Below are 25,553 nucleotides of genomic sequence, written 5' to 3'. Positions count from 1 at the left end.
CCAATAATTAGGGCAAAAGGCATATGCTATTTTTCATGTCACTTGTTAACACAAACCAAACAAAAACATGAGAAAAAGATATGCAAGAAGCTAGAATTTAATCTGGAGCAAATTTTACAGTGTACATATGCAAAACACACCTGTACTTCTCATAAAGGTGATACAGCTTGAAGTACAACGATATGTTGAGACCACATGTAATCCAGTGATTGTATTAAAAATAGCATTAGAACCAGATCTGTCAGGAAATAATCCAGCAGGAAAATGTTTGCTTGTTTTGGTATAGTGTATTTGACAGCTCTGAGCTCTGGAAATAGCATAGACTGAGGGCTTGGTACAGTGTATCAGGTGCTGAAATGCTGTTACAGAACAGCAGAAAAGAGGAATGCGCTTAGTAATGCTGTAATTTTGAATGCTGTACATTATCACAGCACAATACCGTCACCATGGAATTTGTGCCAGACCCAGAATGCACGTGTCTGACATTTTAACAGCATTAACCATCAACATTTGATAAAACAGGGCTCTTTTAAAGCAACTTTATTGCAAGTATGCCCAAAGTACAGCAGTCACCATTAAAATGTCAAGATTTATTAGGGATTATTGCACAGCCTAATCTGCAAACCCAATCAGTAGATTCTGCTTTAATGATAAAGGAAAATCTAAACACATGGTAATAGCACCGGATGGTCACTGCAGATAAATAGTGTTTCTTACAGCACAGACAAAGTTGTGTGATAGTATTACACAAAGCCAGATTCCAACTGGTAAGTTATTGATCATAAAAATACATTCATGTCATGTAAGTGCTCACAGAAATATAAAGAAGGGACTGATTTTTTTGACAGTGATGGCATGCATTTGCTTTATAGGTAGCAAAGCAGCTATTTTGTTCTGGCCCATTAAAAACTCAGAGGACCATCTCCGCTCTGTCCAGTTCATGATGTTGTTTCGACAGCAAACAGGTAAGAAATTAGCTTAAGAAATTTCACAGCTTTTGCTTTCTTTAGAGCCAAGAACTGCACAGTACTTACCATCAGGTTGTGCAAAACGGCTTCTGGTATTACATCCCCAGTTGCTCACCAGGGACTGCTTCCCTGATTACATCCATCCTCATAAGCAGAGATCAAAACAAGTAATCAGACACTGGAAAGTCATGTCATTTTTGGAGGTGTCAGCTGTGTGCCAGGATCCAATGTTTTTGTAGTGTCTGATCTGCCACAGTCCAAAGAATATCCTGCTTACTTTGTGACTGAGGGAGAGTGTTTGATTCAGCTCTCAGCGAGCCCGGGGTCATTGTGGTGTTAGTATTAACTGGCACTCAGGTTGGAAAGACTGAAAGCTGACAGGTCCAAGAGGATCTGACTCCTCTGATTCAGCTCTGACTAACACACTACTGGAAATATGCTACTTGCAGGATAATCTCAGGAATTTTCCTTCAAAGGCTCTCAATTAAAGATCTCCCAGATATTAGGCACAAACAGCGACATGCTGGATTTTCTTGTTAAATAGAAAAGGAGGAAGAGGCAGTGACTCTTTTCATTAATATCTCCTGCTGGAGGGGACTCCAGAGTGGTTCTCTGCTGCCAGCCAGCCGTGTGTTAGCTCAGCATTCAGAGCCGCGTGGGGATACAGGCGGCAATATGCTACCTCTCATTTGAACAGGCGCCACGTGGCTGACTTCAGCTCTGATGTAATCAGCTATGTCAACAAACCTCCCTGCAGATTTGGGCACTCTGAGAGCATAAGGGCCGCGCAAGTGTCCTCCTAAGTCTACCATCTCCAACATTTCTCAAATACCATCTGTGACTCCTCTCTTGGGTGAGAAAAGCTTTTTCATCTCACCATTAAAAGCTGCCTGGCAATGGCAAGTGGGACTCATATCCCTGGATTTGGCAAGGCAGACTTTCTGAAATGATTCCCAGCTGCTGGATCTTTCCAAAAAGTGAACAATAGCAGCAGACAGTGCTAAAAGTAAATGCAGGAAACCATTAGTTCTCAATTGACTGCTACTGCAGGTGTCAGCAGTGATACTGTACTAGAAAGTGCACAGATTGGAATCCCTATCCACTGCCCTCCCTGCAGTTTTAATGCAGACCGAACAATCTTGACAGCAAAACAGTGAAGAAATGCTCTGAGGAAGCTGGATTGTCCTAAGCATCTCACATGGAGACCCCAAATCCCTAGGGTAGAGCAGAGCTCTCTGGGGTGGCAGAGTCAGGCATCCAGAAACGCACACTAGGCTCCAACCTCAGCTTGCCACCCTGCCGACCTCTCAAAAAGTAGCTCCCAATATTGGATATTTTAAAGTGCTTTGTAAGACTGGCTTTACATACTTCGAAGGATGCATCTTCAGGTGCTGCTGAAGACAAGGATCCTTTCTGGTATATCAAATGAGGCATAAATGGGAGCATTGACTGTCCATTACAAACACAGCAAGGATGGGGGGAAAGCAGCATCTATATGATCTCCCCTGAAAAAGATGTCAAGCAGGAGCAAGAAACCTGATGGCTATTACTGCTGCCTCTGCCCACAAAGAAAAAACACTGTGCAGGACAAGGCAGGGGTCCAGGGCAATCCCCAAAGAAGAACAGGAAAAGTGCATATGGAAAAGATGCCATTTAGCCTGATGGGGAGTAAGCTCTCAGCAGACACTAATTCGAACAGGTACTTGAGATGACCTGTGCATAAAATATGTGTTAACCAGGGACCACCTTTGCCAGGCAAGATGCTCCAGGGGACCCTGATGGGTCTGTGCCAGAGCTGTGGTGTACCCCTCCTGCTCTGGGTAGGCAAACCTGGACCCTCACACAGCCACAGCAGATGCTGAGGTTTTAGTGGTTTGTTGGCTGGGTCTGAAGCCTTGCTGCAATGTTTCCTCATTTATACGCAAAGAAGCCAACATCAGTTTGGAAGCTGATTCCTAACAGAGAGTTAATTAGCACCTCTGCTACCTTCTTGCTGGCATTGCGTGGCAGCAACTGTCCTCTCACCCCACTCAGGGAATTCTGCTTTTTAGCCCCAGTGGGGAAGATGGATTTGAGCAGCACAGTTGACTTTCTGACCCGAGGACATGCCAGCCCTGGCTATAGTGACATTCCTGTGCAGGGGGAGCCTCCATGCACCCAGCCACAAGCACACCTAGAGCCCTCAGACAGCCTTACGAATAAACGAATAAAGGCGTATTCCTAGGGATCGCTAACGAAAATTCTCTCCCAGTCCCAGCACATGACAGCAGCGTGGCCTCTTGATCTTGTGCTCTTTTTTACTAGCAAGTAGAGGAGGGTTAAACCCAGGAACACACTTTTCTCAATGGAATCAATACTGGAGTCAAAAGCAGCACTCTGACTTTTTTCCCAATGAACCTTGGTTCCCTGCAAGGAAGAAGGTTCTGCTCACGTATTCGGTATATAAAGATCACTGCAAGTTCCCTGATTCCTGACATTCATAAAAACGGATTCTGGAAGAGGAGCACGAGTTAGAGGAAATTTTCAAAATGAATAAATTGAAGGAAACTAGGGTGTTTGTAAAGTTGTTGTGATATTGGCACACTTTTTTGAGACAGAAATAAAAGGGGGGGGGGAAGAGTTATTTTAAAGCTATGCTTTTTTCAGATTTAACTTTTGGGTTTTTTGACAGAGGCTTACAGACCTAGAAAAGGAGAGGAAGCGATTTTTGGCTCAGCTAAAACAAAATCATTTGCAATTCACATCACTCCACCCATCCGAGGCTGACTGACTCACAATTCCACATGCTTTCGAAGAGCTCAGCATTTCACTGAATTAAACCTCATCCACTGCATGAAGCCTTCAAAGCATCAGTGGTGTTAAGCTGAGACCCACTAGCTGAGGTTCAGGATGCACAGACTTTGCTGTGCCTGCTGACAGTAACTAGAGCATAGCCAAGCTAATGCTTTCAGGGGGTGCCAGAGCTCCTGTGTCCCCACTGCAGAAATGCTCTCAGGGTAGCCGGGGCACACATATATCCTGAATGCATTAGGTGTACTGAACATGCCTGGGTTAGCTGCAGGTCCATGTGGACAAGCACAGTTCCTGGGGATCCTCCTGCTCAGGATACCCAACAGCTTCCCATGAACAAAAAGTCCATGCAACACTTACTTACCCCCACAGCTTCACCCACACAGACTTCTGGTGCATGCCAGGTTAGTGTTAGCCTTTGAAATCATAGTCTTGAATGTTCCAAGGGTCTGTGGAGGAACTGTACCCTCTGCAGAGCTTCCCTAGTTTTGAAGCCTTTTTTTCCCTCCCAAGGAAAGGAAACTGTGTGCAGTGGCTGAAGACGATCACAGCATCCTGAATCCTCTTCAAACTGCTGCTTTTAACTACCCAAATAACTGCATCAGGATGTAAATATTTTTCTTTTTGCTTTTGTGGTACTTTACTGTTTGCATCTGGCTCGCCACGGCGCCACGCCTTCCCCTCCAGGACATTTGCCATTTGCTCTCCTTCTGAGGCAGGAGGAGGAATAGAGATTTTTCAGACTTTTAGGCACATTCCTTCCTTCACCAGGCTCTTCCTTTGCCGATTGTTTAGTCTCAGACTGGGGTTGGAACCCTGCAAAGTTCTATTGGGATCCAGGGTCTGGACCTGTCACAGATTATCAAATAAATCTCCAAGAGGCTGAAAGCTTGCTCTGCAAATACTTGTTCCAGTGTTGGGTTTATATTCACAAGCCAGAAACATCTTGCTTCTCTTTCCCTGCACAGCCTCAGAAATCATGGCAATTAGGTACTAACAGGAGTTCAAATGGACTTCAGGGAGCTCCATGGAGGGTCAGTATGAGCTGCTCAGGCTCTTGTACCACTTCTCTCCACAGAGTGCATTAGTCCCTGTTGCTGCCCATGGGGGCCAGCACAGGCCCATCATGTCCTGTGCATCACTCTTTATCTTACCTTTACTGAGCAGTATCAGTGATTTCCTCACACTTTCTAGCAAGCCAGGAACTTTCCCCCAGCCCGTCCCAACTCACATCTCTCCTACCTGGTGTGGGGATGGAGCTACAGTCTCCTTCTCTGCTTGTAAAACTTCCAGGTGTTCCCTCAGCCCACGTCCAAGGACCACTGGCCAGTACGTGTCTGATGGAGGCAAGTGTCCCAGCCAAGGAGTTCAGTCCCCTTTCAGAGGCACAATATCAGCTGGCCGGTGTGCGGATGCCAGAGCGACTAACTCACCAGGGAGCAAAAGTCTGGCCAACAAAATACTAACCTTTCCCTGTAGCAACTTGTTTGGCCGTTTCTGAGAACTTCAAAGAAACAACAGGACATTAGTAACAAAGCCTTCACCTACCTGTTTGAGTAAGCCATGTGACAAAGCCATGGATAGTCTGTAATTGCTTGCCCTTCACTGCTGCCACCAAGTAACATCATTTTCAAACCAAAACAAGTCATCATTTGTACTTAAACTGTTAGCGAGGTCATCAGCTGTTCCTCAGTTTGCATACAAAGTTCTATTTTTGTCTTTACCTCATAAAGCAGCAGCATAAACAGAAAATCAAAGAGAATTAACCACTACTACTGGCAGTATTTCGGTCCGCAATGGGAGCAGAAAGTCAATACAAGCATCGTCTGGAAGGAAGGCAAGACTTAACCTTATGCAGCACATACTTTATCCTGGGTTTTATTCCTGTAGTCTTTAATTAAATGTTCACATCAGCTGGACAAACATCATTTCACCAGTCATTAGCTACAGACAGAAGTGCATTTATAACTCCTTGCAGCACCCTATTTATTCAGTTCAATTAGAAGATATTATCGTAAGATCACTTCATGCTTACCAAGCAGATGTTACTGAGTTCGCCTAAAATGCCAGGGCAAGTGGATGTTTAGGTGTTTTAAAAGCAGACATTAATGGAGGGAAAACAGAAGTGAAGGGAGAATTCCCTACCTCTGCTGAAGTTCATCTGTTTCCCTGGATGTTGCTAAAGCTTCCACGCCAAATTCCATTTCCAGTCTCTGTGATACTGGAGAGCAGGTTCTTGCCTTTGAAACTTACCTTTTGACACCAAATCATAGGTATGTTGAAATGCTTCTCCTTGGGAAAGGCAGCCCACAGGCTTTTCCTGTTCCGCCCTGTGAGGCACTGTTTGCAAAATAAAGCTCTGCCACAGCAGGTTAAGATGAGACTATATTTATTAGTTATACTATATACAAGTGAACAACATTGGTTTGGTACAATCCCATGAAAACAAGAGCAGCTTTGGTGGCAGCAGCGGGCTTTGCCTGGCTGGTGTTCCCCAGCGATGCTAATCCCAGGAAGCTGCAGCCTCTGTAGAGATGTGTTCCGAGCTGCTCTGAGAAAAAGCAGATTTTGGCGGCTCATCAGCATTAGCTGGACATTGATATTCTTTCAGCTTCAAGGGAACGTAATGCTGTAAAGAAGCAGCTTTCTGATAACCAGCATGATTAAGGACTTTAATCCAGGAGGGTTTGGCTTGTCCTTTATAGCCAAGCATGGCAAAACTCCCTGAAAAACAGACACAAAGAGAGTGATCCTCTGGATGGGTTGGTTCACTTACTAGCAGTGCAGCACAGGCTCCCTCCACATGACGGGACCTTCTCAGTCTTTTTTTTTTCTTTTCCTGGATTAAAATAACAGAACATTTAGGAGAGAAAAAGGATGATGAAAGAGGGAATGAGCCTCACTGAAGCCAGAACCTCACTGCACCATTTATCTCAATGGGTTCCCAGATGTCAGTTAGCAGGAGTATTGATTTACTCTTTACTTTTACATGAGACTGGTACTTTTTCGTATTTGACTACCTGAAAACGGTTAGGCATTTTGAATCCTTCTTTTATTGGTTTACATCAGTTTCTTCCTGTTATGCCGAAACTATCTCCCATGTCGCCTGTGCTCTGGTCCTGTCACAAAGTACAGAGGCATTATGTATTCTTCTATTTTAATAATACTGTCTTGTGTTTATAGTATGTTTTTCATTGCAAAGACTCTCAAGGCTATTGCAGCTGGTTGGATTGAGTCTATTCCTGTAAGCACTTCTAATTTAAATCAGGTTTTGAAAAACCAGGCAACAAGACCCTAAATCCTGATCCTGCTGGGGTCAAGTGGATTGGGGTTTTTTGCATTATCCTTGGCAGAAGCAATATGCATTTGGGAGAAATGCTCCATCCTGCCCTGGAACGCAGCCCCCCCCCCCCAGTGCAGATCAGTCCTGCATGCAATTGCTTTTGGAGCTGTGAAGTCAAATAGTGCACATACCTGAATCAGCAGGAGAAAGCTCATAAGCAGAATGTAATTAGTCAGACTGGAAATCAGGGCAGACACATGGGTGAACACCCTTGTCCTTAGGAAAAACAAAACAGGGGCTACACGTGATCAGCAGCAGTGGAGGTACCAGCATCCTGCCAAAGTGTCAGAGCAAAGAGGTGACCACCAACTAGCATGCCCCCGGGAGGGTGGTGGTCCTGCTTGCTGCTTTTTGTGCCCCAGGAGCATTCAGGGCTGAAGGCTGAACCGAGCTCCCAAAATGACTTGGAAGTGCTGTGCCCATGCGAGTGGCAAAGGTGGTTCAGGGAACAAAGTTTGACAAAACAAACAAAACAGATTGGTTTTTAATCAAAAAATTCTTTTCGAAAGTATTCAGGGCTTTGACGAAGGAATGAAGCAATGAGGTTTCAGGACAAAAAAAAAAAAAAAAAAAAAAGAGAAAACTTCAAAGTTTTGCTTTTAAAAGGATGAAAATAAAACCAGCTTTTTGGGAATCAAAAAGGCACCAAAGTGAAATCACTGTCTCTGCTTTAAAAGACTACGCTGTCCTCCCCCAGAATGCTTATATCAATGAACTTTGAAACTTGAACCAGAAATTGATACAAATTTCAGTAAAACGGGGGGGGGGGGGGGAGCAGAATCCCCAAACCCCCAATAAAAATAAATAAAAAAAAAGCTGGAAACACCTGGAAACACAGCCAATTCTCCAGGTGATCTCTGCTTGAGAGACTGCAAATTAAAACTCAGTCAGGCTGGTCGGTTGGTTTTGTGATTTCCTTATCAATCACCCAGGTTATTCACCCAAACCTGGACTCAGTAGCCCCAATCTTCCAGGAGGAAACCCAGCATGGATTTCCCGGACTAATGATACCAATGGATTTGTTGCAGCAATCCAAGGTAAAACTGTAATAAGAACTTTCCAAAACTGGTGATTTTACCTTCCTTCTATATATATAAAAGCTCCTATTTCACTTCAGGTAATTTTCTTTTTCATTAACTTTTCCATTTATGATTGTTTTTCCTTGCAAAGCAGCTGAACTTGGAATCTTTATCAAATGACTTTTTTTTTCTGTTTTTGATTAGAAAAACAACTTCCCTTTAGGATGAAAAATTTGAAGCATGCAGCTTCTCACTGGTGACGTAGAGTCAAAACCCTGAAATAACTCTCGTACTTCTCACCATCCAAGTTTTTACTAGGTTACAGCTAGGATACTGTGCTAGGAAGTCTATCAATAAGCAGTATATAAGGATGTGTACAGTTTTGATAAGGAAACATACCAGTATTTCTTTAGCAAAAGAAAATGGTAGAATAAATACATTTACCTTCCTTGTGGATGACAATAGGCTTTGCTGAACCTAACCTGGTAAAAATAGGCATTTCAGAGCTCCCCACCACATCTGCAATATCTCTAGAGCACACGAGAACAAGTGATCTGAAAAGAAGGAAAGTCATTACCACATGATTGCAAAATATTATTTCATTAAGAATCCACAAGACCTTTAAACTCCAATTCAGAAAACTACTTAAGAGCTTGCTTAACTTTAAGAATATGTTTCAATCCCTTTGATTTTGATCCCATGTAAACTTTCCTAAGTTTAAGCCTCTGTTTAAATGTTCCTAAATTAAACCTGTACTTCTCATGGAATCAAAATAAGCACAAGTGAGTGTTTGCAAGTGCATCCCTTTATGGGAGAGGGACATTCAGCAACAGAAGAAATTCAGTTGCTGTGCAGTCCTCAGATTCTGAAACCATCTGTATTCTGGGTCTGGTTTTCAATCAAGCTTCCATCCAACTTAGATCCTCAAAGATGTGCTTTCAGCCCCCAGTGAATTGTACCTGCAATTAATTACTGGCACAAGTGGCTGCATTTAGCTGCATGCCTAGAGTTGCAAAATACACATCTTACAAGAAAATCAAACCAAATATGTAGGCATCATATGGATATATGTCACTTCATGCATGTTTGATACATGAATGTACTCATGTGCATAAATACAGATGTAATAGCTCAGGAGTGTTCAAATCTTTGGTCATTAACTGCTCAGAAATATTTTGGGCTGAAAGTCTGTTTTCTGGTTATTTGACCTGCTCCTGCCAGCAGCCAAGAATTTATCTATAAATCTCTGTTGTTCCATGTTTATGTGGCAACACATAAACCCACAAGGAATGTGGGACAGACAGAAGTGGAGATGGTCCAGACCATTGCCAGGACACATGCAAGGTAACAGAGCCTGCAGGCAGGCAGGTCTATTCATTGGCTCACCCAGGAAAAGTCCTATTGGAAAATCTGGCACACCTATGATTTTCATCTGTTACAAAAGGCAAAAACAGTAAGAGTAAGCAAAAATCGACTTGGTTTCAGAACTGGAAAACTGAATCATTAACTGCCAGGAAATTGCTGGACACCAGGACAGCAGCACAGGATTGCAAATGTCATTGGAAGGACCTTATCTACTCCATGCTGGAAACTGAATGGTTAATTTAGAAGGAATTGCCAGTTTACCAGAAAACCTGTTTCTGCCTGCTCTAATCTGTGCAATCCTGGGAAAGAGACCCTGTTCCTCTTATTATCTAGGTGATATTTGGGATTTGTATATATTTGATCTGTGCCAGATTCCTTCAGAGCACAGGTTTGGTTGTGAAAGTAGGTCATTTTCCTTTCTCTGTCTATCAGCCATGTGTTGCTACATGAACTGGGCTGCCAGCAGTTTGCTTACCTCTCTTTTATAGATGTTTGAACATAGTCAGTTATTGCACTGGCAGCGTTTTCACCAGTAACTGTGTCAAAGTGCCTCCTACTCACAACAGCTCCTGAACATGCATCTACCACCACAAAGAATAGCCCATGGCTATTGAAGAGGAAAATGGTGTCATTTATCTGCAATAAAAAAAACAGAGGTTAGCTTTATGGAGGCAGACTCTGACCCTGCTTCTCCACAAGGACTTATAAGCAAGGAAATTATCAAGGGTGTGTGCCCTATAATTTTAAATGCACAATTAGTACAGATGAAGTGACAGCACTGATAAATGGTCAGTGGCACAAGGGAGCAAATGTTCTCAATGGGGTACAAAACCAGGAGGAATGAGGTCATCTCTTGTGTATTAGGAAGATACATTTGGGAAGCAGAAAACCCTGGGAGTTAAATGCTTAGTTCAGCCTATAACCACTTTCTTTCCATGTGGGGAAAATTACTGTCACTTGGCAAAGCAGATTTGACCACGGAGCAAGGGAGAGGTGCTGAGACAGCAGATGGGGGAATAGAAGCAACACATGGACTTTTTCCCTGGAAGTGCAAATATCAAACCCAAAATACTCTTTCTCGGTCTCAGTGCTTCAAAGAAGTTGTAGCACAAGTGGCTCCTACTCTCTTCCTGTCCTACAGCACAGGCTTCTTCTGGAAGTTACTCCTCTCAGGATGTGCCCCATGATACTTGCTTTTAGAAAGGCAAAGACTCCCTGAGGTGCCCGATACTGGTGCATCTTCCCATCATCCTGGGGAACAGCTTATCCTGGGAGGACACATTTACCACCAAGGAGAGCAACAGCATACCAAGATCAGGCTGTCAGAAAGCTAAGCCCAGGATACAACATGAGCCAGTGTAATTCACATAGTTGTCCATAGCCCAAAGACAACTGGGAGCTCAGATTCTTCCCATCAATCTGAGACATGTTTATCCCTCCGTGGAATATAGGGCCAGAATGAATGAGAGAGTCAAGTGTTAAAAAAGGGGCTTCTGCAAGATGTCAGAGGATGCTGAATGCAACAGGGTGTCAAGGGTATGGAAAACTTGACTGTATGGGCCATGGGAGGCCTGGGGCAGGGGGGGACAGAGGGGAGTGAGGAGGAGCAAAGACAGACTAAACGCCTGGTCCTGGCTGTCTCATGCTCCTAAGCCTGGGAAGTGTGTCAAAGTCTGGATGCACACGGAGCAGAGAGCAACCAGCATTGCAAACTGACGTAATTGTGGCTGCTAGCAAAAGCAACAGCCCCACTGTGCATACTGCCCCTGTCTGCATTCTGCAAATCCACTGAGGAACCAGCACAAGGGCTCCTATGGTCCCTTTTTGTTTAGACATTAACCTCATCATTTGCTTAGCCCAGAACAAAACTTTTCAAAAAACAGTATTTTGCATTAAAGCCTTAGGTAAGGCAAAGCAGCGTTGAGGATACTGCACCTGTCCCACGACTGCTGCACACGCACAGGTCTCTGCACCTCATCACAGGTGAGATGCTGCTTCCAGTAACACCTAATGGTTTTGAATACATTATTGAGGATGCAGTCAGTGAATGTGGCAAGAAATCTTGGCTGCTCAGACTCCTTAAGGACGCTGTCCCATGTTTGCTTGGCATTTGTCAGCATTAATTATAATTCAGTACCACACTGGCATGTAAGCCTGGATAATGTCCTTGCAAGCATTTCAGTCACCCTTCACATCTAGACAGACATGTAAGGCATGTGTAGGGACAGCCTGACAGATCCACACCCCTTCAGTAGTGAAATACAGTTATTTTTGTCTTTTAGTGTAATGCCAGCAATCAGAAAAACAAACTTGGGTTTTCTTTCCCCCATCCTTTGTAAACAATGACTTCTGTGCTTGTTCCCCCCTCTTCCTCCACATTAGAGCAGTGGTGTTAATTCTTCTTGTGGTTGATAAAAGACCTTTTTTTTCTCCTAAGGGCTCAAATCCTCATCTGAATGGAATACGAACTCCCAGTGACTTTAGTACAGTTAATTGTAAGAGGAACAATGCATCTGCCTCTTCCAAGGGAACTTCCCATTTCCTTCCTCTACAGCTCAGCAAGATTTTGCATCACCTTTCCTTGGAGATAAAGCTTCCCCTGATTAATCACCATTTCAAATGCAGTAAAACACAATATACCTTAATGAATGCGGATGTCAAGTGGTTTTGTATGTCCGTCCTGCTGAGAGATTGGATCTGAATCCTTATATACTTGACTGAGGGTGTGCTAGTGATAGCAAGCTGCAATTACACCAGAGACAGAAATATAACAACTGGCTTGATAACTGGTTTTCATCACCAAAGTGACACCAGGTACCAGTGCTCATATAGATAGGACTGCAAAACTTTAAGAATCCTTTTATCAAACTGTGATCCTGGTTCACAAATAAGTGTTCATTATTAAGACACCATTTATAAAAGAATCAGGGCAATGCTGGTTGGAAGAGACCTCTGACGGTCACCCTGCCACTAACTCAGTTTAAAATTGCATATATATTGCTTGGTTATAAACTCAAATGCAAATCTTGTATGAAACAATTCTATAGGATTTACAGTGGGGTGAATTTACAGTAAATGAGGAGAGATCCTGGCTCTAATTTCCGAGTTATTCCTATTAACTGGAATTACTTCCCAGTTTGAAATCAGCAGTGTTGTACTATGGAATTCAAAGCTAATCCAGTCTGAGCCCCCTCTAGAGACCTTGTATTTCTTGTTTAAAAGAAAGAAATTGGGAGGGAAAGGCTCCATGAATGTGCATTCACATGCTCCCAGTTGGGCAATTTCTTTGAGGCTATCTTTGGGGCATAGTACAAAAAGCTGCCGAAATTCAGAGCAAACCCCTTCCCTCTACACATACTGTGTGATGCTGGGCAGATTCATGAGTGGGAATTCCTTATGTTTTTTCTTTATGCGCTGTAAAAATGATATGGCTGCACATCTACTGCATAACCTCAGCTGTTGTTTCATGTGGTGTGTACCTGCGGGGACCCACACACCCTGCATGGCCCGGCTGGGTGCTGGGACACAGGGCGCTGGGTGGCTGCTGGCTTCTCTGGGAAGGGGTTTGGGTCACAGCTCCAGGAGTCCCCCGGGTACATATGTGCCATGATCTTAATGCGTTCGCAGCCTTGCTGAGAGCAGTAGCTGTGTCCTTCCCGAGCTTCATGGGCTTGCAGGTGAACAAATAGGTACCTACAAATGAGAGCAAACAAAGGGATAAGAGCCACCGTGTGCTTAGAGGACAAGCTGAGTGGAAGGAGGATCTGCACTTACTGAATTCCATTATCTCTCACATTTCCCAACATCACAATCCAACCCTGTCTTAGACTGGTGTAACATGGCACACCCATTGCAAAATGTGTCCTGCAAGGGTGCAGGTTGAGCTCCCCTCTCGTCCTGCCATGACAAGACCTGCAGCACTTGCAGACCGTATGCCCAAGCCAGCTGCATTCACCAGGCAAGCACTGAATGGGGCAGACACTCTCTCCAGCCACAGGCACCCCACTCTGCCCAAAGCATGGTGGCATCCATCAGAGAAAGAGCTCAGGCTGTTGTGAAGGAGACAGGCTTGCCTGGAAATATCAGCATCTCCTGCTCAGCACTCTGCTGTTTCACGGCCTCAGCCCACAGGCAGAGCTTAGCCTTAGGCATGCACAACAAAAGCTTGGAGCCAGCCAGGTCTTCTGGCCTTTGGAGTTCTTTTTTCCTTCTGGCTGTTCTAAGTATGTTTTCAATTGTGTTGATTCTGCAATTCAGGCTGAAGAAATGATATAAACATCTCAATTCAGCTGCAGGATCAGATACGTGAGGTTTAAAGGGGTTTTTCATTCTATTTCTTTTAAAACTAAATATTTGTTTCTATTTGTCTGGAAGAAAGAATGAGTAAGCTTGGCCCCTTTCCAAGGACACAGCCTGTGGGGTTAAAAAAAAAGGGGGAACATCCCACTCATTATGAAATAAAGTCTAAAAAACAACAACAGGAAAAGAAAAAGCCAATCCTGTAACTTCTGTGCTCTGAAAGGCTAAAAAAAAAAGCAACAAAAAACTACTGAATTAAAGAGAGAACCAAAAGGCTGACACTGCCAGAAGTTAGTTTAGACCCATCAATCTGCATGTACCAGGTCCAGGCGGCTCCTGGCAGCTAATGGCTCTTCCCGCACAGACCCACAGGTATAACCATATCCCTGCTATTCAGTAGTAAACAACCTGTTTTCAGAATTTGGGCAACTTCCCCTTCCTCACCTCCCAAAAAAAAAAAAGGAAAGGAGGATTAATTAGCAAATTGTCATTTCACAGTTCCTATGATGAGAGAGACTTGGCCATCAGCAGGGAGCCTGGTTAGCAGGGAAGGCATTCCGGGATTTGATTGCTCATGTGTTATGGCTGAATGAATAAATATATCCCACCTTATTTTCAAATCTGGCATTTGTGGATTGTTCCTGAAGCAGCTACTTAGTCAGGTGAAGCATCATGGGACCCATGGTTAGACCACAAAGTATTTTTTTCTCCCTAACTGTTTTAGCTGGTGGAGAAACAGTGTTTTGTAATATGTTTTTTTAACCAAAGGTGTCCTCGAGTCTTATAAAGACAGTGCAAGATCTCTAGGACTCTCTTCATGCCTTCAAAATAAGAGATGCACCATGGTGGTATCCTTTAATCACAAAATCTAATTTTTAGAAATATCTTCATGGGAATATGAAGAAGTTGAAAAGTCCCAAACTCCCTCAGTGTTGGAACTGCAGCAGTCATAAAAGGGCTCCTTTTCATGGCCTTTTGGGGTACAATGGATTTTAACAACTATTTACACTGTGCACCCACACCTGCAGCAATCTGAGCAGCAGGGATGCCTTAAAGGAGCTAAATTCAGCCAAGAAATGAGCTGTTTCCTTAACAGCAATGGAAATCACTGCTGGGCGATACAGACATAGACCTACTACAGGTACTCCAGCCTGTAAATCTATTTTGACCTGAAATCAATAACAAGACCATGCAAGATGGACAGGCCTGAATTTTAACTACTAGAAAGGGGAAGGAAGTGCTGGGGCTGGTAAGAGAAAGACCCCGAGGGTTTGCTGCCCCCTCAGGGGTAATGCAGGGCTCACCCCGATGCTCTGTCGAAGTAGAAGAGCCGCTCGCCAGTCCCATTGAGAGCGCTGGCCCAGGAAGGAGCTGCCAGGTAGTGCTTTACACTGTGCACCATCCCTGTCCGTCGCTCGTAGATATCCGCTACTAGCTGGAAAACAGCTTCCCTGGGATAGCAGAGGGCAACATGCAGCCAGTCTCCTCTGAAGGCAAAAAGGGGAGGCAGGGAGAAGAGAGAATAAAATACACTTAAGAGCTTGAGTACAGGAGAGATGGTCTGCAGCCAAGAGTACAGTTTTCAGGGGAAAACAAAGAAATGCCCTTTGAGGTTCTCTTCCTGCTTTATAAAAAAAAACACATAACAAATCCTCAAAGCCAAAGAAAATCAGATTTTTTTTTGCTTTGTCTGGAAACAACGACTGCTTATTAAGAAGGTCTGATCCAGGGACCCCAGCTGACCTCAGAGGACTTTGAATCAGGTGCCAGGATGGCTTAAATACAGAGATTTTCTCTTCCTTGCCCCATAAAGCTGAGGTACAACCAGTCACATACACACTCACGTCTCCTGAGGCAGCTGGGACTTGTTTTAGTTCATCTGGAGCTGCTGCAGGAGAGGGAACCAGCATCCAACAGACATTTCACCAGGGGCACAGATTCAGGAATTAGAAAATAATCTCCAAGTTGAACCAGAGCCATGGTCTAAAGAGACCTGCTTCCTCCACTTTACAGCAAAGTTTATTATTATGGTTTCCATTAAAATCTCCTTCTCCCCAGCTCTGTCTTCAATGTCAGTTTATAATAAAAAACTATTTAACTTTAGTTTTTTAACTCTTGTCTACCACAATTTTGGTATGCACATTCACAAAAAAAATTGCCCCCATGGCTTTCCTTTATCCTGTGATTCATATTGCCACCCTCACAGAGAGGAAAAACTGGCTCCAAACTAGAAATCTTTGGTGCAAGATTCAGAGCCAAAGGGTACAGCTATGATGCGATTCAGGTACCGATGGAAATGATCTTCCGCTAAAGAGCTCAACACTCTTTCCTGTCTGTGGGGTGTCCTTGCACTGTGCAGAGCAGAAAGCCACAAGAAGTTTACACTTGAAAAGAAAACTGAATACCAAGATAATTAAGTTTTTGGGGTTTTTTTAACTCATTTCCACTCTCTGAAGTGGCTCAGTGTGCCACACCAAGGAGCCTGTCCCAGTACTGTGGTTAGCTTGCTTTCCTTATATTACCAAAAGCATCCAGGCTTTAAATGTATTCTTTTAACTACCTAGCTTCCTGGCTAAAATGTGAGAATTTCAATTTGTCTTAGAGACAGACAAATACCACCTTCATCAGCTCTCTTTTTGCGTCCTACAAAACTCAGGAAGACAAAGTTTCTCCAAGGACTCCCCTGAAATGACCTGCCACCCTGCCAGCAGAGCCATACATGAGGGAAACCACTTTGATTTGGAGAAATCTGTGAATCTGCGTTCCTAAGACCTTTACTTTGCATTACACATGGAGAGCACAAAAGCAAAGCTACTTCAGCCTTTTTCTGGTTTTCTCATTAAAACAAAACAAAACTATCTACAGGATGGAAGAGGGGACAGGCTGTTCTAGAATAATAAATCAAAGCCACACAAAGACCTATCAGCTTAAGCCAGATACTGCCCTCTAGATTTTTAACCAACTCCAGCTGTGTCATAACACAGGACAGTTAGAAAAAAGGATATATTTTCAGATTATTTGGCCTCTGACTAGAGGAAATGAAAGAAATGCACCAGAGCCATATTTGTGGAGTATTTTTAGGATGGAATCCCAAGACGTTTGGCTGTTTCATAAGGGTGATTTGCATTGCATTAGCACATTTCATCCCCTGAAGTCACCATCACAAAAAGGGCTTGTCATCTCCCTCAGATGCTGGGAAGCAGCTTTGGTGTTGTGCTACACTGACTGCCACCTCTCTGGGGAATAAGAAAGGCACTGGAAAAGGAAACTGGAGGGTGAAAGGGAAAAGAAGTGTGAAAAACCCACAGCTGCAACTGTCTTGAGTTGCCGAGGCATTTGGGAATACTAGTGCTACAGTCTAGTATGCATGTGAGCAGGATGAGTGAAATGCTGAAATAAAACACACCAAGATTGAAAAGATCAAATGAAAAGCACTTACTTTGGAGTTTGTGAAGGAAGGAGTGGAGATAAGTGAATTCCCACAGCAAAGGGTTTGGGAGGAGATGGGAGAAGGGAAGGTATTAGAAGCTATCCTTTACATAAATATAGGAAAGAATAAGGTGGTTATTTTCTCTTTAATTTAGTGGTATTTTAACAGTTTTGTATTTAGATGTTTCTTCAGCTCATAAAAAATCCACTGTAAACCTTCCCAAATACCAGTCTGTGTGACTGAACTGGGCTCCACCACCTCCAGAAAAAGCAAAGCAAGACACATCACTACTGCAGGAAGGTCCACAGGACACTGCCTTGCAGCTGACAAGTGGATGGGGGTTAGATGCCCGCTCTCCAGCCGCTGCCAAAACCGAGGGAGAAATGCAACCTCAGGCAAGACGCAGTAATCAGCCATGGGACATACTGGACTTTGGATTCAAAGGAAAAGAGATGTGTGTGTGTCCCTTCCTCAGCCACTGCAATGGCCACCAAGGACTTCCTGGCTGGGTCAGGAAGCAGCCTTTTTCAGGGTGGTCAGAAAACTGTGGCTTCTGCTTTATTTCTCTGTTTAAACATCTCAATTGTGTCTTATTTACCAGCTGCTCCTCTGGGGTGAGTATTTGCAGGCAGAATAAGACAAATTTGAACCAAGCTAAATATCCTGTAGGACATTGAGTCCTTGTTCTGCTGCTCTCAGTACCCACACATCACTTGGGATCTTTGCAGGTGCCTCGGCAGCTTAGGGACACACGCAGCACTAGCAAGAATCAAAAACACCAAATTCATATTGGATCCCAAAATTACAAATTCAAAGTAATTTCACACCACTGCCTGAATGCTGTGGGAACCTTTAAATGCTCTCATGCTTAAAGACAAGAACAAAAAAGGGGAAAAATAATTTAAAACACAAGGGGAAGAAGCCAGACTTTTGAAATGCTGTCCAGCGTAGCAATACACAGCACTTGCTTTTTTTAACTTCCATTCTTAAGAGTTTCTTGCAAGAGAAACAAAAATATTCTCAGGTGGAAAGTCTGACTCTGGATTTGGCTGTCAGTGTGAGAGTCATATTCATGTAGAGGAAACAAAATTGAGCTATTTAAGATATTCTCACCCCAAAACTAAGTAATTGTGTTCACAGCCTTTCTGGTGATAAAGTTCAGTTCATTTTATAAGTAAGGAATATTCATCTTCCTTTTTTTCCATTCTTGCTCTTAATCAGGCCAACATTTTCCTACATGTTTTTACAAAAAATAAAAAAAAACTTTTAAAAGCATTTGAAGGAGAAAAGCTAAATATGCACCAGCAAAACCTCAGTTTTTAGTGGGTCCTAACAGTTTCAAACATCGCTTGGAAAGTTGTGGAGAGTCTGCCGACACCAGCACGTATAAAACCTGCCAATTCTGCCCCTCTGTTACTGTCATTCAAAAATCCCCGCAGTGCATTTTATGCATTTTTATGAATGTATTTAGCCTGTTTATTTTCTTTCGGAAATGGCTGAATGAAACAAACCCAAGAAACCTTTCTTTTTTTTCACCAGGATATTGGCATTTGCAGTTCTGGCTCTTTCAGGTGAAGCAGAAACATCAAAGTGTTACATAAAGTATCTTTATGTTTTGGCAATGAGCAGGCTTCCTGGGATAAGCAAAAGCAAAAAAGGATGAGGGAAAGGGAAAAAAGCAGGCAAGAGGTTTCCTGTTCTTGGACATGTGGCAGATACAGATCTGCACGTACACACATACATACCTCATTTACAACCCCCAGAACAACCCCCAGTTCAACCCCACACTCCCAAAGGCAAAGCCACTCAGAAAAACGTGATCAAGCAGGCAAAGGAGGGGAGACTCTTGCAAGTAGTGGGATGTAAAATGAGTCATATAACTTGGAGATGAGATTTGGCTGCAGTAAACATAGAAATTGTGCATGGCTGGGACTATCACTGCCTGAAAGAGGACAAATAACATTTGTTCAGTGTTGAGAACATACCCCTTGACTACATTGGATAAAGTATCAGTCATGGGCAAATGGGTATGATCTAGTGCTGGGGTTGGTGGTTATGCTGGTGCCAATCCTGGCTGTATTTTAGCAAAGGGAACCTCTAAGCTGATGAATATCATTCTAGAAAACAGCTCCATCGTGTTTACTGACATGGTGTGTCATGTAGCTGATGACCATGGAAGTGCACAGTCCAAATCCTGATCTCACTGATGAAAATCTGGGGTAAGCTAATGAAGGAATGCCACGGAGTCCAACTAAAAAATTACTTATTTTTTCCTTGAGCTCAAAAATCCAAGAGAGTTTCATCCAGTGAGTCAGTCTCCCCCAACTGTTATTACTCCTATTTAAAAACAACCCCTTTGATATTTTGGTCAACATCTATGTGAGCTGAAGTTTCAAAAGGAGTGAGACAACTAGGCATTTGAAACTTCCCTGTTCGTAACATGGGAACCCAGCAGAAATCCCCATGTGCTGCTTTGGCAAGTTCGTCTCACAGGCTGAAGGTTGAACTTCAAAAGACAAAAAAAGCAAAGCCACCATTCAGCCTCCAGCCCATCCTAAGAACAAATCACAGGAGGTCAATGCTCCTTGCTCTCAGTCAGGATACAGCTGTTTTTTCTCTCCAAAAACATCTCCCAACCTCACAACAACCTACGCACAACCCGGCTGAATCTTCTCTGATATAAAACTTGTTTTCAGGACAAGCCACCTCTTCTCCAACCAGCATCACTGGTGGGGAAAATGGAGCAAGAAATACCCACACATTTCATAGGTGCTGAGAAGAGTGGAGAAAGGGTTGTAAGGAAACTGGCCACATCCTTACCAGTTTCTCCCTGTTTAAGGTTTTCTCCTTGAACCCACATTTCCCACCAGCTCCCTGATGCTGTTGCTTGCTGCTTCTCTTTTTCTAGATTGATTTTTAATTTTCTACTCAAATTACTACTTCACCTCAAATCCTTTAAATACATCCAACCCCCTGCGATGTCAAACACTGCTTCTGGGCAAAAATCCAGCCATTTTTTCCAGGACCTTGTTATTAAGGATACACAAATCTGGAAGACCGTTTGCTGCAGGGATACCAACAAATAAGGTATGTGTTTAGCTAACTAGAGTTTTGTGTATTGGGATTTAAATGCCCTTCCTAAATGTTGCCATTTAGGAAATGCCATTAAAAATTCAAAAGCATAGGCCATCTCTTAACAGAAATTAAAATTTTTGGTTTTACCCACATGCCCCCTTAGGCAATAAAGAATGATTTTTGTTTTTTGTGAAGCGCAATAAATTACAGAAGGGATCCTGCCCTGAGGTACGCTTCAGCTGATACTTACGAAACCAGGGTCTGACTCAGCCATCATTTGGCTCACAGACAATTGTATGCAAGCAAAAATAAGAACATCGTGCATTTAAATATAGTACATCATCTTACCATCTTTTTTCCCACCCTACATGCTTTCACAGAGGAATCGCATCCCAATTCAATTTGTAGCTTTTTTAAGATATTTCCAAGTACTGTACTGCTGACTGTTGCGTATTTTGTATTTTCCTGATGCTTGTGCCTTGGATGAACGTCAGGTCAGGAGAGCCTGGTGGCCCTGAGTAGCCTCAAACCCCATTCCATGGGCTAGGAAAAGCGTGAAAACATGAAAAAAATCTTTCAGGTTTCATGTACCAGTCTTCAAAGTGACAAGCAGTCTGGTTTGCCTCGTCACCTGGGGACTGTCTGGTGCTCAGATTGCTCTCATTCATGTTGTAAAATGATCAGCTTAGGAAGGACTCTCTCAGAGTCACCTTGTTAATCCCTGTCACTGAGCCAGCTGCAGGCACAGGCCATAGAGGACAGGGAACAGCAAGGGATGGAACAAAGACAGGGCTTCAGGATCACTCAAACTAGGTGATGTCAGCACCTGCTTTGGCCTAAATGTACTAAAATGGTTCAATCTGCAAAGTGCTGTTCTGGCAAACTGGTGTTCTGGCAAATGGTTTAGCTTTTTTCCAATTTTAAACAATCTCATGGCTTTGGTCCATGGGTTGACCTGTGGGTAATTTAAGGGATTTAAATAGACAGAAGGGAATTCAAATATATCTGCTGACTTCTGTATTGTGTGGATGATTAACTCTGAACTACAGATGTTATCAGAAGGGGCGGGATATGAAATCCAAGTAGCTCTTATTATTATTGGAAATAGTGCTGGTGTTACTTGTATTACATCCAGATCTCGGGGATCCAGGTCAGAACTCATGTATGTACAAGAACAAGAAAGCAGTCACAGCTTTAAACTGTTAGCTCCACTTTGAAACACTAATTTTGCCTTCCTGTGCATTTATCAATCTGGAAAGCAAGAGGAAAAGCTCATTTAGAACTAATCTGAAAAAGAAACAGTTTAAGAAATATCCATAAACTGGGCAAGCCTGCAACAAGCACATTCTAGCCTTGTCTTGTTATCTGTTTTCCTCCATACCTTATCACCACTAAGGAATTTAATCACAAAAATGTCAAGTAGCTCAAAGTATGAATCAGACTGGCATTTAATGAGAAGCTGTAGGAAAAACACCTACCTACACAACCCTGACAAATACAAATATAATGAGTCCCCCAGAGTTTCAGTACACACATGAGCTGTGTAAGTTTGCTTGCACTGAAAACTCCACTTTTGGATGGGCTGTGGCATCCTGGAAGCTTCCTATCACCCGGTGTCCAAAGTCTCCACGAATTCTAGTGAAGAATCTAAACACAAGCTCATTCCAAGCACTTGAATTTTCAGGTAATGAAGATTATTCACTGGTGAATATGACAAGTTCTAGCGCAGAGCTCCGGCCTAGCAAATACAGGAGCTGAGCTGTGCACCTCTGCCCATCCCTGCACAAACACCAAGGCAGGGAAAGGCTGGACACATGCCTGAGCACACAGAGACATCTGCCCTTTTGCTCCCTGTTGGCAAGAAATTTGGCCTTCCCCTGCCATTTTATCTTCTAAGGGTCCCATGAGGATCCAAATCCTGCAACAGGACACCAAAGAACATTAATATGATGAGCTTCACTGAACCCCTACAGGTGAAGCTAAGAGGATGCAGAGGGTCTGGGGAATGCTGCCGTGCACGGTCCTTGGAGTCATCATCTCTCAGGAGAAGTGCAGTACAAAGGAAAGCCCTTGCTTGCAGGACTCAGGCGATCTATGTACAAAAAAATACCCACTTTATGTTATTAGATGCTCACATTTCCCTGAATTCTCTCTGTCGAACCGCAGCAGAGAGCCCTAATAAGGGAAAACCCTTCCCTCTGAGGCTCAACAAACCAAGTATAGAGATATTTGCCTGTGCTCATTAAGAACAAGGAATGTTCATTCTAATTGCCACCGCTTTTCAGGCTGCTTCAACAACACAACTTATTACACTATACTCCAGATATGTGCTTTGAGGAGATTTAATTCTTATCTTTAGATGTGCTGATAGCACAAAGAAGCCTAGCTGATTTACTGAACAGCACTGTGCCTGCGATAATAGTATTTGCCTTAGCTTCTTTCGTGATTAGAAAATTTGCACAGGCACAAAGCCTGTCATTAAATTGAAGGACTTCATTTCTGACTTTGCTTACTGTATGAAGGGCCAATCTTTGTACCTTTTTCCAGCACCTGAAAGGGAGGCACTTACTTCACAATCAAACAGTGTTTTCTATTCTTTCCTCCTGGCTTACCAGCCTTTCCTCAGTCTTTTAACAAGCTTGATGCCGTCTGCACGCCTTTGTGCTTCAGGGGGGTAATTTTGAGGAAAGCCCTTAACTCAGTCTTACAGATACTTCTCACCTTCTGTGAAGCTGGAAAGAAAAAAAAATGGAACTACCAAGAAAACATACAAACAGCTCTGAGGGGGCAGAAACTGCTCCAACAAAGAGACGAAGCCCATGGAGAAAGGGTCCAAAGGCTCCATTTATGAAGGTTTTGCACACACTTTATGCCTGATGAGAGCAATCCTCAGCAGATCTGGACTGGTTCTTAAGCACACTTCATTCCTGATCATTAAAATTCCAGCCAGAGCTCTCCTTCTCTTCCCTTGCCAAAACATTCAGAAATTACTTGTCCTGCGATACCTCTTTCCAGAAGCATCAATACCCATCCTCACAGGGAAACTCCCAGCCATTAGACAGACAACCCTATCTATAGCTTAAAAAGGCATTTCTGCTGAGACAGAATGTTGTTCCTCAGCAGCCTGAAAACACAGCCTGGGGGTCTCCACCATGGCTTTATATTGCCCATCAATCAGCTAGCAACACAGCTACCCTGACGAATGCAAACAAGTATATCCCTCCTTGGAAGGGAAGTTGTACGTTAAAACAGCTCATTGGCACCACGTGGCTGCAGACGGCAGCACATGGAGACATAGTTTGGTTTAGGTACATATTTTGGTGGAAGTGAAGAAACTGAATAATTACTCTAAAAGCAGTCTGAATCAGTGAGAGGAAGACACAAGTACTGCAGCAACGCTTCAGGTGCCCATGACAAAGATTTGCTCAGTGACAGTGCTCCAAGTGGTGTCCTCCTCTGCTGAGTAAATCCATCCAGGCAGTGCCTATGAATTCACTGGACAAGATTCACAGCTTGAGGAAAGCAGCGCTGCCAAATTCAGCTGAGTCATGTGAATTCATCCTGCCCACCCCAGGAATCTGAACATTCCGGTCTGTTAGTAGACATCTGAACTGGCATGAGTTCTATTAGGTCTTTCTACAGTGCTTCAGACGCAGGGAAAGTGTTAACTGTGCAAGTATTCAACATCAGTGCTATGCCTGACCTCCACAGAAATCCAAATCCTGGTACACATCTCCCTGTCAAATTCCTTATTTCCCCTCTGACCTTCCTTTAGCCAGTGTAGAGCAAATTGCTCCAGAAGCATGAGGGCTGTCTAGCTGGAAAGCCAGCATCCCAGATACATCTATCCATCATTTTACAACAACCAGACTAAAAATAGTTTAATTGTTCACTCAGGTTATGCCTAAAATTATTAATCCTAGGATATTGCAATTAAAATTCATCTAACATGTTTTGATTTGTGTCACATATTCTGCACAGATGTTGCTATGTTAAGAGCTCAATTTTTGGCAGATTATTCAGTGTTTTGGATTAAAAAAGAACAAACAAAACATAAAGCCACTTGAGACAGGTAAAAGTCTTCCCTGATTACTCTGGTCTCCATAACCTGAGATTTCTTCCATTCCAGAAATGACTGGAATACAATGTTTAATAAAGGTCATACGTGGAACTGCTTAAGCAGCCACTCTTTTCCTTCAAACTCCTAAATCCTATTTTTCACCTCAATTCCTTTACCCTTCCACAGACATCTCATTCCTCCATATTTTTGCATAGTCTGGATATTTCACTATTGCTATTGCATCAGCCTGAAGTCTTGCATTAGCTAGCATCCAGCATACTTGAGGTGTACACAGAGCAGCCACACATTTCATTCCTAATTATTTCTTAGCAAGATGATCTAAATGAAATTAAGTTAAACTGTGGTTTTCCTTTGTTACAGTATATTTCTTGTTTATAGTTCTTCAAAACATATACCTTGCCAAATGTTTCTGGATCAGAAAAATCTATAAACCTTTGCCCTGTTCAAATAACTGGTTTCACACAAGACAAAAAGAACCGCAACCACATTGTGGTTTTCAATAGCAAAATGCAGTTAAGTTGCTGCTTGAACAAGAGCCTAACTTCAAGATGAGTTTTACCAAAGACCCAGTGCTGCCTTCAGATTTGAATCTGTGTTTGAAGATCATGGGCCAAAGCTTTGTCAAGTATTAACTGCCACAGTGACAGTTACCCAGCAGAAGACTTAGCTCTCCATTTAGCAGGAAATAGTTAATTATTTTAAGACAGATAATACTTGCAAAGCTCAGCTTGTCTGTGAGAGACTAATGGGGTTTCCTCTTCCTTAAAGTGCACGAAGATATATCAATACCAAAAACAGTGATTTAATTCTAATAATTCCTCTGTGACAGGAGTGTCCAAACACTGATCCTCCAGTGACTTGGTCATGCCCCATAGCTACTATATCTTTAAATCAAGAGGACCAGGTGTATGTCACTGACTATGATGGGCATGTGTACAGAGGAAGAATTACCCTTCTCAGCTACATTCCTATGAGGTTTCATAATGGGAACTAAGGACAGTATTTTTCCCCAGATTTCAGGGGAACCAAATAGAGCTCAAGTTTTTGCCAAAGCTATCCTAAGCTAAAACCACAGCAGTGACGCTCTGCTGGAGCAGCAGCGGATGGGTGTGGGGTTTGGTGGATAATACTGGATGGGCTTGGGAACCCGCCAGATTTACCAGCAGTACATGCTGCTTCATGT

General features: G+C 43.1%; 1 protein-coding gene across 1 annotated transcript in view; it reads right to left on the bottom strand.

Annotated features, from left to right (window-relative positions):
* Positions 1 to 6,130: 6,130 nt before the first annotated feature.
* LOC130609168 (cell surface hyaluronidase-like) overlaps positions 6,131 to 25,553 on the bottom strand; it is a 50,051-nt gene continuing 30,628 nt past the window's right edge. Inside the window, exons 18-23 of the mRNA XM_057427868.1 lie at positions 15,089 to 15,271; positions 12,965 to 13,178; positions 12,126 to 12,227; positions 9,961 to 10,121; positions 8,565 to 8,674; positions 6,131 to 6,482 (exon numbers count right to left, since the gene is read on the bottom strand). Of these exons, the coding sequence (XP_057283851.1) occupies positions 6,262 to 6,482; positions 8,565 to 8,674; positions 9,961 to 10,121; positions 12,126 to 12,227; positions 12,965 to 13,178; positions 15,089 to 15,271 (991 nt within the window). The 3' untranslated portion in view covers positions 6,131 to 6,261. The remainder of the gene's footprint in view (positions 6,483 to 8,564; positions 8,675 to 9,960; positions 10,122 to 12,125; positions 12,228 to 12,964; positions 13,179 to 15,088; positions 15,272 to 25,553) is intronic.

The sequence above is a fragment of the Pezoporus wallicus genome, unplaced genomic scaffold (assembly GCF_028554395.1).
Source record: "Pezoporus wallicus isolate ANWC-B61680 ecotype Strahan unplaced genomic scaffold, APGP_CSIRO_Pwel_v1 contig_3952, whole genome shotgun sequence".
NCBI classification, from domain to species: Eukaryota; Metazoa; Chordata; class Aves; order Psittaciformes; family Psittacidae; genus Pezoporus; species Pezoporus wallicus.
Note: the sequence above shows the minus strand (reverse complement) of the source record. Positions and strands in the feature narration are given on the sequence as shown.